Raw genomic sequence first — 13,522 nt, forward strand, 5'->3', positions numbered from 1 at the left:
TGAAGTACTGAAAGGTATTGAAAACCAATATTTTTGATACCTATCTTTTTTAAAGAAACAATTATTACTTCTTTTTTTTCTCTGACCAATTGTATTAGTACAAAATAATATTTTCACATTTTTTTGGACCATTAATATAGCTAATTATTTGTATTATGTATTTTATACAGTATTTTTTTCTCACCTTTATGAAAGGTGCCAAAAATGTTGGCCCTGACTGTAAATGCTGCCTTGCTGTCTTTAGTACTATGCCTCGGTTATGGACAGTACTTTTTCTAACAGAAGAAATAGCCTTTCTGTACCAGATAGTGACCCATCTTCCCCAGCTCTATTCCTTCTCTATGTATCCCATGCCTGCTGTAAGAGCAGAGCAGCAGAGATACAGCGTTCTGTGGGCTTCTGTAACAGAGCGACTATGCAGAACCGTGTTATAACAATGCTATTAGCAGAACCCCACCCCACTGCAGCATCACGCTAATGACGACGATACAGTGATACAGTGGCAAGGGTCGAGAGAGGGGGCAGGAAGGGAGGGAGAGAGAGAGAGGGAGTCGAGTGAGAGAATGGGACAGAAAGGGGGAGGGAGAAGTACAGTAGAAGGAGAGAGGGGAAGGGACGCAATGGAGAGAGAATGAGAGAGGGGAAGGGGCGCAAGGATGAGAGAATGAGAGAGGGGAAGGGGCACAAGGGAGAGAGAATGAGAGAGGGGAAGGGGCGCAAGGGTGAGAGAATGAGAGATGGGAAGGGGCACAAGGGAGAGAGAATGAGAGAGGGGAAGGGGCGCAAGGGTGAGAGAATGAGAGAGGGGAAGGGGCGCAAGGGTGAGAGAATGAGAGAGGGGAAGGGGCGCAAGGGTGAGAGAATGAGAGAGGGGAAGGGGCGCAAGGGTGAGAGAATGAGAGAGGGGAAGGGGCGCAAGGGAGAGAGAATGAGAGAGGGGAAGGGGCGCAAGGGTGAGAGAATGAGAGAGGGGAAGCGGCGCAAGGGTGAGAGAATGAGAGAGGGGAAGGGGCGCAAGGGTGAGAGAATGAGAGAGGGGAAGGGGCGCAAGGGTGAGAAAATGAGAGAGGGGAAGGGGCGCAAGGGTGAGAGAATGAGAGAGGGGAAGGGCGCAAGGGTGAGAGAATGAGAGGGAAGGGGCGCAAGGGTGAGAGAATGAGAGAGGGGAAGGGGCGCAAGGGTGAGAGAATGAGAGAGGGGAAGGGGCGCAAGGGTGAGAGAATGAGAAAGGGGAAGGGGCGCAAGGGTGAGAGAATGAGAAAGGGGAAGGGGCGCAAGAGTGAGAGAATGAGAGAGGGGAAGGGGCGCAAGGGTGAGAGAATGAGAAAGGGGAAGGGGCGCAAGGGTGAGAGAATGAGAAAGGGGAAGGGGCGCAAGGGTGAGAGAATGAGAAAGGGGAAGGGGCGCAAGGGTGAGAGAATGAGAAAGGGGAAGGGGCGCAAGAGTGAGAGAATGAGAGAGGGGAAGGGGCGCAAGGGTGAGAGAATGAGAGGGGAAGGGGCGCAAGGGTGAGAGAATGAGAGAGGGGAAGGGGCGCAAGGGTGAGAGAATGGGAGAGGGGAAGGGGCGCAAGGGTGAGAGAATGAGAGGGAAGGGGTGCAAGGGTGAGAGAATGAGAGGGAAGGGGCGCAAGGGTGAGAGAATGAGAGGGAAGGGGCGCAAGGGTGAAAGAATGAGAGAGGGGGAGGGGCGCAAGGGTGAAAGAATGAGAGAGGGGAAGGGGCGCAAGGGAGAGAGAATGAGAGAGGGGAAGGGGCGCAAGGGTGAGAGAATGAGAGAGGGGAAGGGGCGCAAGGGTGAGAGAATGAGAGAGGGGAAGGGGCGCAAGGGTGAGAGAATGAGAAAGGGGAAGGGGCGCAAGGGTGAGAGAATGAGAGAGGGGAAGGGGAGCAAGGATGAGAGAATGAGAAAGGGGAAGGGGCGCAAGGGTGAGAGAATGAGAAAGGGGAAGGGGAAGGGGCGCAAGTTTGAGAGAATGAGAGAGGGGAAGGGGCGCAAGGGTGAGAGAATGAGAGAGGGGAAGGGGCGCAAGGGTGAGAGAATGAGAGGGAAGGGGTGCAAGGGTGAGAGAATGAGAGGGAAGGGGCGCAAGGGTGAAAGAATGAGAGAGGGGAAGGGGCGCAAGGGTGAAAGAATGAGTGAGGTGGAGAGAAAACAACAGAGGGAGAAAGGGGGAAGAGAGCAGAAATGGGGAGAGGAAGGGAGAGGAAGAGGGGATGGAGAAATGTGAACAGTGAGAAATGAGTAAGGATGTACAGTACACTTCCTGTATGAGGGGAAGTCATGCAGACTAAACCAATAACTCTTGTAATATTGCAGGGCCAATTGCCTGTTCCTATAATATATTTTTCATACCCACGAATTATTCACAGAGATAGATTGGAGGAGTTCTTAAACCTCACGCACACACTCACCACACACCCGTGTGCAAACACACACACATGATAGCATAACTACACACATTTATCCACTCTGAGAGATGAATTGCTCCCAGTATTTAATCCAACTAGCATTTAATAATTTATTTCCAAATCTGCTCTGCTCTCCCCTCGTTTCTGGAGTAAGTAGGACAGGGATGGGACCAGAGGCACAGGAAGAGGAACAAGAGAAAAACCAGGACATGGCGCTCACACAAACACCCCGCTGATATAGCTGCAGACAGGTAACCACAGTCAACACTCACTAACATGGAAACCAATGACACAATGCCCGCAATGCCTCAGAATCACATAATTAGCTTCTGCACTGTGACAGCAAAATAACTGGAATGAGAACTAGCATCGTACCATGGCTGAAATTTCATTGGTGTCGATCTACGTGTGTGAATTGGTGTCGATCTACGTTCATGGCTTATGTAAAATTGATAGAAAGACATGAAAGTAATATTATAGCGATCATATTCATATCAGAATAACCGTGCATAAGGAAACGTGACCTCTCGGGAAAAGACCAGGCACACTATCATTAGTAAAATAAACGGACAACAGTGTGGTATTGTAGCTGCAGAGCTGAACCTAATTGGAATTCAGCATGCGTGCAAGTGTCTGGGTTACTAGTTTAGCTGCAGGGAGAAAAGTATGTGGAGGATTTGATACACAAACAAGCCAACAAAACCCTCTCACAGGCAGGAGTGAGGCTGAGTGCTTGGACTAGATACGCGCTGACTTGGGAATGGGAAAGTGTGTGTGTGTGTGTGTGTGTGTGTGTGTGTGTGTGTGTGTCCCAGCTAGAAAATGTGGTTCCTTGGAAGTTGTGCAAACGTAAGTTTTTGGTTTCCCATTGGTTCTGGGAACAAAGCCACACGTTTCCTGACCGTTAAAACTGAGCATTTAGCCAGTTCTGGGAAGGTTCTTTTTTTTTTAGGTTGCAGGTAGTTTCTGAAAACCCTTCTCTATTGTTCACTGAAAGTCTTCCTGGCAGGTTTTATTAATGTTTACAACAGAAATTACAGGCCATTTGAAGGTAATTGAATAACCTCCTGAGAACATGTTTTAATAACACTGCTAGCTTAGGGTAACTGTTTAGAACACTAAGCACAGACAGGAAATTCATTTGATTAGGCATTAATCATGCAAACACATTTCTATTTCAGTGTTGTATGGCAGATTTGAACCTACAGTCTTCTGCTCTCTATCCATGGAATTAGTCCACTGGCCCAGCAGGATGGAGCTACCATGGCATGTTTTTTAAAAACTCATATACAAAGCTGTAAAGGTTTTTGTCCATTCAAATGGACCCCATTTCAAAGGAAACAACCACTCATTAAGATCAGGTGTGGCCAATTAGTGGACGCGGCCAACACACCTGAACACACTTCACAGGATAGAGGATAGAGAGAGTTTTGTTAATGCTGAGAAGGGAATGTATATGCTTTAACTTAACACTTTGAACCCTGCGACTGATTTCTTAACCTTTGCGTGTGTTCCAAATATCTCTAACAGTCACCGCAGCGTGAGTTTTTGTTATGTGCGTGATGTCAGAATGCACTCACTGTTCCAAAATGTGATTGTTATGCAATAGGAAAGTTAACTCACACAGCCCTCAAGCCAAGGCATGCTGCCTGTTAATTATCTACACTATAGGCTATGTTTCAACTTGTCAATGTCAAATGATTTTCTAACAAGTTTTATTTTCTAACAACAGTTTGAATTGAGGTGTGTTCCCGCCTCCCCATGAATTCACATAGAAGCAGCTAATTTCGCTGTTGACGACAATTCCCGTTTGAGGTATTACTGAGCCGGACAAACTTCTCTATTCGCCGAGGGCCCAAGCACTTCCCCAGTGTTTCCCCAGATCAAGTATGCAGACATTTGCATATCTCCCGTCAGAACAGAACTTCAGAACGTGCACCACATTGTAAAGACCGTGTTTATGCAACATTGCATCCGCCTTAACTGAACGTTGTCAATAAGTGTTCTAGTCCCACCGGTCTGAGCGCACGCTGCAGGGACCACTGTAGAGTTATTACACCTGTGTGTCCGTACGGGCTAAATCTTCTGAGAACATGACTTTAAATAGAACCGTGAGAAAACCGCCAGAAAACACTATGCTGAAGTCCTGGAATTCCCACGGAAGAACGTTGTTTCTTAAGGTTCTCTGGACAAGTTGAGGGCATGACTTTAAATAGAACCATGGGGAAACCTGTAGGAAACGTTATGGGGAGGTTGCGTGCAAAATAAGCACAACCACGCTCTCACCAAGCTCTACGCGGCATGCAGTTCTCAGAACGTTATGTGCTAGCTGGGGTGTGTGCGCGTGTTGTGCGCGTGCTTGCGTGCATGTCTGTGTGAGTGTGTGTGTGTGTATGTGTGGCTAATATAAGTTGAGTTATTGCATAAAACGACTACATTTAATCCAACAAATGGATTGCTTTAGCAATATAAAGGCCAGGAAACCAACCATGCCATTTAAACCAAGGCTATGGTTGGCTGTTTGATTGGATATCCACACAATAGGCATCGGCAGTAATCACTCTGATAGGCTGTCCAAACCTCTACCACACCTATAACAGGCTCTTTGATTGGCTCTCGGAGTGGCTGGGGACACAGGCGGTGTCCGATAGATGTATAGTCCCCTTGGGACCACCTCCAGCGGGGTAAGAGCTCCACAGTATAATAGATTCACCAACTCCCCCCCCCCCCTCCACGGTGACGCACATGCTGCCTCTCTCTTATTCCCCCCAGCCCTCCCTCATTGCCCCATTCTGACGAGCACTACCATGCACCAAGGACGGGGACCCCACAAGGACGACCTATTACGTACACACAATGTCAGTGACACTATTGCCAGGGGCACACTGTTACACACTTATAGGGAAACGCTGAGAGAGACTGAGACAACATGTATAGCTACGTAACACATTGAGACACGTATATTCAGGGATTTTACTATACCGTTAGTTTTCTGGGTTGTGTGTGTGAGAGAGACTGGGGGCGACTTCGAGGATCCTGCCTTAATGTTTCACTTCTCATCTGTATCCAAAAGAGAAACACAACAAACATTTGTAGCGCACAAATATTATGATCCTCCAACCCCCATCTGTTAGGTTTGCAGGGAAAAATAGAAACATGCCCGTATGGCCAAGAACGCAGTCATGCTTAAACTTGGTGAAATTCACAAAGCATTTAATAAATGTTACACATGCACACATGTGAGTATAAGTGAAGGAATATGGCCTGGGCCCCACTATCTATATCTAAATGAATAGAAACACAGAAACACATTGGCAATAGATATCAATAGAGCTCAGAGCGTGCACACACACACACACACACACACACACACACACACACACACACACACACACACACACACACACACACACACACACACACACACACATTTAGTTCAGCCTTTGACCAGGAGGGGGAGATTTTTCCTTCAGTTCCTTTGTTCTCCCTGGATCCTGGCTCTCTACTAGAGATGAGATGAACTGATTCGCCACACATGACACAAACACTCCCACACACCCCCGCAAAACCACATATTGCTTGATAAATACATGCACCCGAATCACAGCCACTCAGACACACACCACATAAACAATAACCGTGGTTCAGTTATTAAATGTGTTTGGGATGCTGCCGTGCATATGTCTTTCTCCCCTGCGGAAATGAAAAAGGAAATCTCCCGCCGTGTAAGAACGAGAGATAGAGTACACAGCTGTGTGCCTGCCTAATATCACCAAGCAAGCGCTCAGCTAGATACACATCAACACAATGACTCGCTGCAGACACAGAGCAAATCTGCATTTGCACAGCAATCGAAAGCCCTGGGCACACCGTGTTTCTCAAAGAGACAACCCTAATCAACTACACTACGACATTGTCCCCCTCTCAATAGATAGATAGATATAGGAGAAGGCACTAAGGTCTAAATGTATTGTGTAATACCAGTCTCCTTCATATGTAACAGGATATATTCAAGCAGTGTTCACTACTGAGTGTGCAGTGCAGTGAGTTCAGTGCAGGTGGCCCCTTGGTGCAAGAGGCCTCAACGCACGTATTTAAATAAGACTGAATAATGCAGTGGAACTCTGGTCTGCAGAGTGAGACACTTTGGAAGCAGTTTGAAAGAGTTCCTCAGCCTGCTCCCCTTTCCAGAACTCATCCGTTCGCAAAGGCTCCGTTTTCTCTGTAGTTCTTAGAAAACATGAAGCATCATCTTCCACTTTCAACATTATAAACATAGTCACCTAAATGCATCATCAACAAGCAAATGAAAAAAAAGGACATGCTTCCCACTTCAGATGAACCGAGTTAAGTGTGTGTGTGTGTGTTACCCTTTCATTGGTAGCCCTGTGTGGAGGTTACATGTCCACCATTTATTACAGCTCCTTAGAGGTACTAAAAACCCTGTTAACCCGTGCCGTTTTCTCTAGTTATTCCTGCCATTTGCAATCTACTGTATCATTCGCGTAGACTGTAAAGGCGGGGGGGGAGGGCTATGCGTGAGGAAGGAGATGGACAGGACGAAGAATAGGAGGGGAGTACATAACGAGAGAAAGAGTGACAGCGCTGTAAAAAAAAAAGTTTAAAAATTGGAAAAATCCCTCAAAAACAGAAAAATATAGGGAGAAAGAGAAGACTAGTAAAAGACGGTGAGAGGAGTAGAGGAGTAGAGGAGGAAGGCGGGCGGCAGTCACCGGCTCCTGAGACTGAGAATGACTGGCGTCTCTGCTTGTTCTCGCTCCTCTGCTTTTATACATCCACTGCGACATGAAGATCATTCCCTATAATCGCATTGCGCAAGCACCAAAGTGGAATCGTCACTTAGACACGGTTTTAACGGCCGCCCTAATCCTGGAAAACTGGGAACACTGACAGCGCGGGCAGAATGGAGGTATTCACCAAACGGGATTTGGAGGAATTTGGGAGCGTTGTGCGTTTGTAGCAAGAGCTAGACAAGGTCAGATGAAGGACACATGGGGCCACAGACACTTTGCTTCAGAACTATGGAACTATGTTAGAAAGGACTGGAAAGTGAATGGGGATTAGATAGTTGGGTGTAAACAGGAGATTAACAAAGCAACTGCAGGACCACGCTACTCTCTCCTACAATCACAACCAGCCAAGAAGGGAAACAGAATTACATCACATGTTATGTTTGGGTGCTTTTTTTTTGGTCTTTGTGTGATTGTTTGGAAATAATATTTTCTTTTGACACACAACTCCTATTAGAGTCCGACTTTGGTCTCGTTATCCAGTGTGATGCATTGTGGATAATATGGTGTCTGGCCTACTTTATCAGAGTAGCTGATCTAGTGTGATGACGCATGGGGATCTCTGAACCATCAACCCTCCATCATTACTAGCTATGACACGCTGCTGAAATCGAAACCATCCATCCCGGTCTCATCAGAATGCTTTATGAAACATGGAGCATGACTGATAGGATAGCCTGCAGACTGGCGCTGAGAGGGTTCAGTGTACCTCACATGTACGTGACCTTACAGACGCACGCACACGCATGTACACAGGCATACATGCACACACACACACACACACACACACACACGCAAGCATGACACGCACACACTCAGGTCCAAAGTTTTTGGCACCCTCGATTAAGATGAGCGGGAAAAAAGACTGTCAAAAATAAATGATTCAAATACTGAGCTATATAGGTTACAAAAAAAACGGAAATGATATTATTTTATATTAATACAATTGCTCAGAGAAAGAGATTTTGTGAAACAAGTCAGATATTTTCTCAAAAAGATAGGGCTCAAATGTATTGCCACCCCTTTTTCAATCCCTTTCAATACCTCACCTGAGGACAATGACACAGAGACTTTTACTAAAACATTTTAGGAGATTGATGAACACATTGGGTGGGATCTTAGACCATTCCTCCATAAAGAATATTTCCAGATCCTTGATATCCTTCGTCTGCACTTATGGACAGCCCTACTCAAATCACAACAAGATGCTGTTCAGAGATAGATGGGAGGGGGTGAATGGAGCTGACGGGCGGGACTAAAAACAACAAGATGCTGTTCAGAGATAGATGGGAGGGGGTGAGTGGAGCTGACGGGCGGGACTAAAAACAACAAGATGCTGTTCAGAGATAGATGGGAGGGGGTGAGTGGAGCTGACGGGCGGGACTAAAAACAACAAGATGCTGTTCAGAGATAGATGGGAGGGGGTGAGTGGAGCTGACGGGCGGGACTAAAAACAACAAGATGCTGTTCAGAGATAGATGGGAGGGGGTGAGTGGAGCTGACGGGCGGGACTAAAAACAACAAGAGAACTAATGTCAAATCTACTGTGTCCGTAAATATATATATATACTGTAGTTTCAGAACTTTTGTGAAACAACACAGTAAAAAACATATGGCAAAAAAACAAAACGGGATGGTCTTCAGAGATAGATGGGAGGGTTGAGGGTAGCTGAGGGGTGGGATTAAAAACAAAACGGGATGGTCTTCAGAGATAGATGGGAGGGTTGAGGGTAGCTGAGGGGTGGGATTAATAACAAAACGGGATGGTCTTCAGAGATAGATGGGAGGGTTGAGGGTAGCTGAGGGGTGGGATTAATAACAAAACGGGATGGTCTTCAGAGATAGGTGGGAGGGGTTGAGGGTAGCTGAGGGGTGTGATTAATAACAAAACGGGATGGTCTTCAGAGATAGATGGTAGGGGTTGAGGGTAGCTGAGGGGTGGGATTAATAACAAAACGGGATGGTCTTCAGAGATAGATGGGAGGGGCTGAGGGTAGCTGAGGGGTGGGATTAATAACAAAATGGGATGGTCTTCAGAGATAGATGGGAGGGTTGAGGGTAGCTGAGGGGTGGGATTAATAACAAAACGGGATGGTCTTCAGAGATAGATGGGAGGGTTGAGGGTAGCTGAGGGGTGGGATTAATAACAAAACGGGATGGTCTTCAGAGATAGATGGGAGGGTTGAGGGTAGCTGAGGGGTGGGATTAATAACAAAACGGGATGGTCTTCAGAGATAGATGGGAGGGGTTGAGGGTAGCTGAGGGGTGGGATTAAGAACAAAACGGGATGGTCTTCAGAGATAGATGGGAGGGTTGAGGGTAGCTGAGGGGTGGGATTAATAACAAAACGGGATGGTCTTCAGAGATAGATGGGAGGGGTTGAGGGTAGCTGAGGGGTGGGATTAATAACAAAACTGGATGGTCTTCAGAGATAGATGGGAGGGGTTGAGGGTAGCTGAGGGGTGGGATTAATAACAAAACGGGATGGTCTTCAGAGATAGATGGGAGGGTTGAGGGTAGCTGAGGGGTGGGATTAATAACAAAACGGGATGGTCTTCAGAGATAGATGGGAGGGTTGAGGGTAGCTGAGGGGTGGGATTAATAACAAAACGGGATGGTCTTCAGAGATAGATGGGAGAGTTGCAAAGAAAAAGCCATGTCTCAGACTGGCCAATAAAAAGAAAAGATTAAGATGGGCAAAGGAACACAGACACTGGACAGAGGAACTCTGCCTAAAAGGCCAGCGTCCCGGAGTCGCCTCTTCACTGTTGACGTTAAGACTGGTGTTTTGCGGGTACTATTTAATGAAGCTGACATTTGAGGACTTTTGAGGCGTCTGTTTCTCAAACTAGACACTCTAATGTACTTGTCCGCTTACTCATTTGAGCATGGGGCCTCCCACTCCTCTTTCTATTCTGGTTAGAGACAGTTTTGCGCTGTTCTGTAAGGGAGTAGCACACACCGAGACACCAGACCAGCTCGGCAGCAGAGAGACAAGCTAGCTGCAAACAGGTCAGTGTGGGACAAATGGGTGGACCACCTTCCCCTCTTTTACAACTCTGGGCCCAATGTTACTGTTAATGAGCAGCTTATGCCATTTAGGGGCCGCTGCATCTTCAGGCAGTACATACCGTCTAAACCGGCAAAATATGGAATCAAGATCTGGGCTGCCTGTGATGCTGCTTCATCATATGTTTGGAACTTGCAGGTGTATACGGGGAAGCCAGATTGAGGAGCCCCTGAGAAGAACCAAGGGATGTGAGTTGTCCTGGAAGTGACACAGGGACTCTGTGGCCACAACATCACGTGCAATAACTTTTTTACTTTGCACAAGCTGGGAGAGGAGCTCCACAATTTAGACAATTTAGACAAGCTGGGACAGGAGCTCCTCAATTTAGACAATTTAGACAAGCTGGGACAGGAGCTCCTCAATTTAGACAAGCTGGGACAGGAGCTCCTCAATTTAGACGATTTAGACAAGCTGGGACAGGAGCTCCTCAATTTAGACAAGCTGGTGACTGGCTACAATGGCAAAAAAATAACCCTACGCTGGCCACTTGTGATATTCTTCAACATCTTGGACATCTCTGTGGACAACGTCTTTGTCATCTGGATGGCGTTGAACCCCGATTGGAACAGAGGGAAGCTCCAGAGGAGATGGCTCTTTCTCTTGGAGCTGGTTAAGGAATTGGTAAGACCTCAAAACCAGAGGAGGCAACATATCCCAAGCACCCCAGCTTTTGCAGCCATCGTAAGGATGATTCAGGAGGAGGATGCTGGTTCCCCATCCGCCCAGCCCACATAACCTACAACTCCAATACCAGAAGTGTGAGTGATGTTTTTGCATGTGTGTGTCTGACTCTCTTACCTTGCTTGGCCTGCTGCAACTATATACGTGAGTGAGTGAGTGAGTGAGTGAGTGAGATGCTAATAAAATTTCTGAACTAAGTGTTATCATCATTCTAGAAGAAGCGCTGCAATGTGTGTGGACCCAAGAAGGACAGGAAGACACAGTACACATGCATCAAGTGCAAGAAATACATTTGCAACCCACAGACAGTGAAACTGTCCCTCATGTTGTATGTAGACCGGCCTTAATTTGAATTTGTGTTCAGTGTGTCCTTCCAATTTGTTCTGTTCAAAGCAATCAACATCAATAGTGGTGAAAACTTTGTTTCATTTATATTTGTTCAAGATAAACATGATTTATTCCACCCATGTCTTGATTCTAATTGATTTCTGTTTACAAAAATCACATTTAATTTTTTTTTAATTGCATAGCGCTTTAAATGATAAACGTGATCTACATTAGCAGAGGTAAATGGCAAATATTAACCATGTATTGCTTGTAATTGAAATAAGTCAACATCTATTAATTAAGTATTTTTACGTAAATTGTTATGGCTGTATTGTTTTAAAAAAACAAATAATGTTGTTGAAAACCCAAAAACCCCAAAACAATTGGTTGAAAACCCAAAACATGAACACCACACAAGGGTTAACAAGGGCCCCAGGACCAGTGGTAGCAAAATAGGCCCATTACATCGAAGATCCATATTTTACAGTAACTATGGTATGGGGTTCTGTTCTACATGTGCCTCTTTCTTTCGAAGCAAAGCCCACCACTGATATCCGTGGCCAAAGAGCTCTATTTTCCTCAATGATCTGGAAAGATTCTGTATGGAGGCATGGTCTAGGATCCCTTCTCCAATCTCATCATTTTAGAAAAAGGCTCCGTGCCTTTATCCTCGCAAGGTGAGGTATTAAAAAGTATTGAAAACAGGGGTGTCTCACATAAAGTATTGTCTAAAAACCTACCCAGAATCACATAGTCAAAAACCACATACTGTCACAAACAATCAACTACTACTCAGTTAGAACTTCGTCAGAATGACACAAAGAGTGCAGAAAACTCATCGCACAGATACAGTACAAGATTTCAGCATCAGTGCCTAAAAAGCAACTAAGACAAACTGTGAAACGGAAGCCCTTTCCCTCTCATTGTTCCTGTCACAGCCACACACACAGGTGAGAGGGACTGGCACACTGAAATATGCAGCACTGCTGACAGCCCCAGTTACCCAAAGAGAGAACAGAGGTTGGAGTGAGGAGAGGACAGAGGAACAGAGAGAGAGAGAGTAGAGAGGAGAGGACAGTCCCCACAGACAGACAGACAGACAGACAGACAGACAGACAGACAGACAGACAATGCACTCTTAGAAAAAAAAAGGTCTAGAGCCTAAAAGGGTTGTTCGGCTGACCCCATAGGAGAACCCTTTTAAGAAACTTTCTTGGTTCCAACTAAAACCATTTTAGTCCCAGGTAGAACCCTTTTTAGTTCCATGTAGAACCTTTTCCCCAGAGGGTTCTACAAGGAACCCAAAAGAGTTTTACCTGGAACCAAAAAGGGTTATCTTATTGGGACAGCCGAAGAACCCTTTTGGAACCCTTTTTTATCAAGAGTGTGGGGTGAAGACTGTCCCTATAGACAAAGAGACAGACTGACTGAGACTACAAAGAGGAAAGGAAAGGAGAGAGGAAAGAAAAGGAAGGGAAGGGAAAGGAAAGGATAGGAGAGGAAAGGAGAGGAAAGAAAGAAAAGAACATTAAAGGAAAACGGAGAGGAATGCAGATAGCAGAAGAATAAGAGGTGGGGGGAAATTAGAAAACATTTATGAAGTAATAAAAAAACAGATAGAATATAGGGGAGGAGCCATCCAATACAGCAAGAACAGGAAGACAGAGAAAGAGGAAAGTTTCAGACATTTTACATCCGACTGCACTCACACTAGGAGACAGAAGGGGGCACAAGAGAGAGAGAACGAACAAGGGAGAAATTGGCTGTGTGGGAGGAGGTCGAGATAGCAAGATCCGCTGTGTGTGAAAAAGAAGGCAAAATGGAGAGAGAGAGGGAGTGAAAGAAAGAAAGATGGAAAAAAGAAGGACAGAGGAAGAGGGAACCAGAAAGACAAGCTAAGAAACAGAGTGGCTGTGAGAATAAGGGCGGGTGATGGAGAGGGGAGGGAGATGGAGAGGGGAGGGGGAAAGATGGAGGGAGAGAGTGAGAGATTGAGGTAGAAGGGGTAGAGAGCTGTCTCAGCCATTCAGTCTAATAGTGTAATACTCATCCACAACACTCACATCCCACTGTTTAATTCATACAGGACAGCCCAGTAAATAAGATGGCGGGAAATATAAGAGAGGAGAGTACTGACTGACAGGAGCAGAGGCAGGGGAAGCTGTAACATGCACGCACACAAAGACACACACATGTAGACACACATACTATACACTAAAGAA

General features: G+C 46.0%; 1 protein-coding gene across 7 annotated transcripts in view; it reads right to left on the minus strand.

Annotated features, from left to right (window-relative positions):
• LOC139366191 (protocadherin alpha-C2-like) overlaps window positions 1–13,522 on the minus strand; it is a 216,337-nt gene that overhangs the window by 112,859 nt on the left and 89,956 nt on the right. For 3 of the 7 annotated variants that reach the window (XM_071103395.1, XM_071103393.1, XM_071103394.1), the window contains exon 2: window positions 5,394–5,471. The exons of the other annotated variants lie outside the window; for them this stretch is intronic. In XM_071103395.1, coding sequence (XP_070959496.1) covers window positions 5,394–5,471 — 78 coding nt within the window. The remainder of the gene's footprint in view (window positions 1–5,393; window positions 5,472–13,522) is intronic. 7 annotated transcript variants of the gene reach the window in all.

Source organism: Oncorhynchus clarkii, chromosome 14, assembly GCF_045791955.1.
Source record: "Oncorhynchus clarkii lewisi isolate Uvic-CL-2024 chromosome 14, UVic_Ocla_1.0, whole genome shotgun sequence".
Taxonomy (NCBI): domain Eukaryota; kingdom Metazoa; phylum Chordata; class Actinopteri; order Salmoniformes; family Salmonidae; genus Oncorhynchus; species Oncorhynchus clarkii.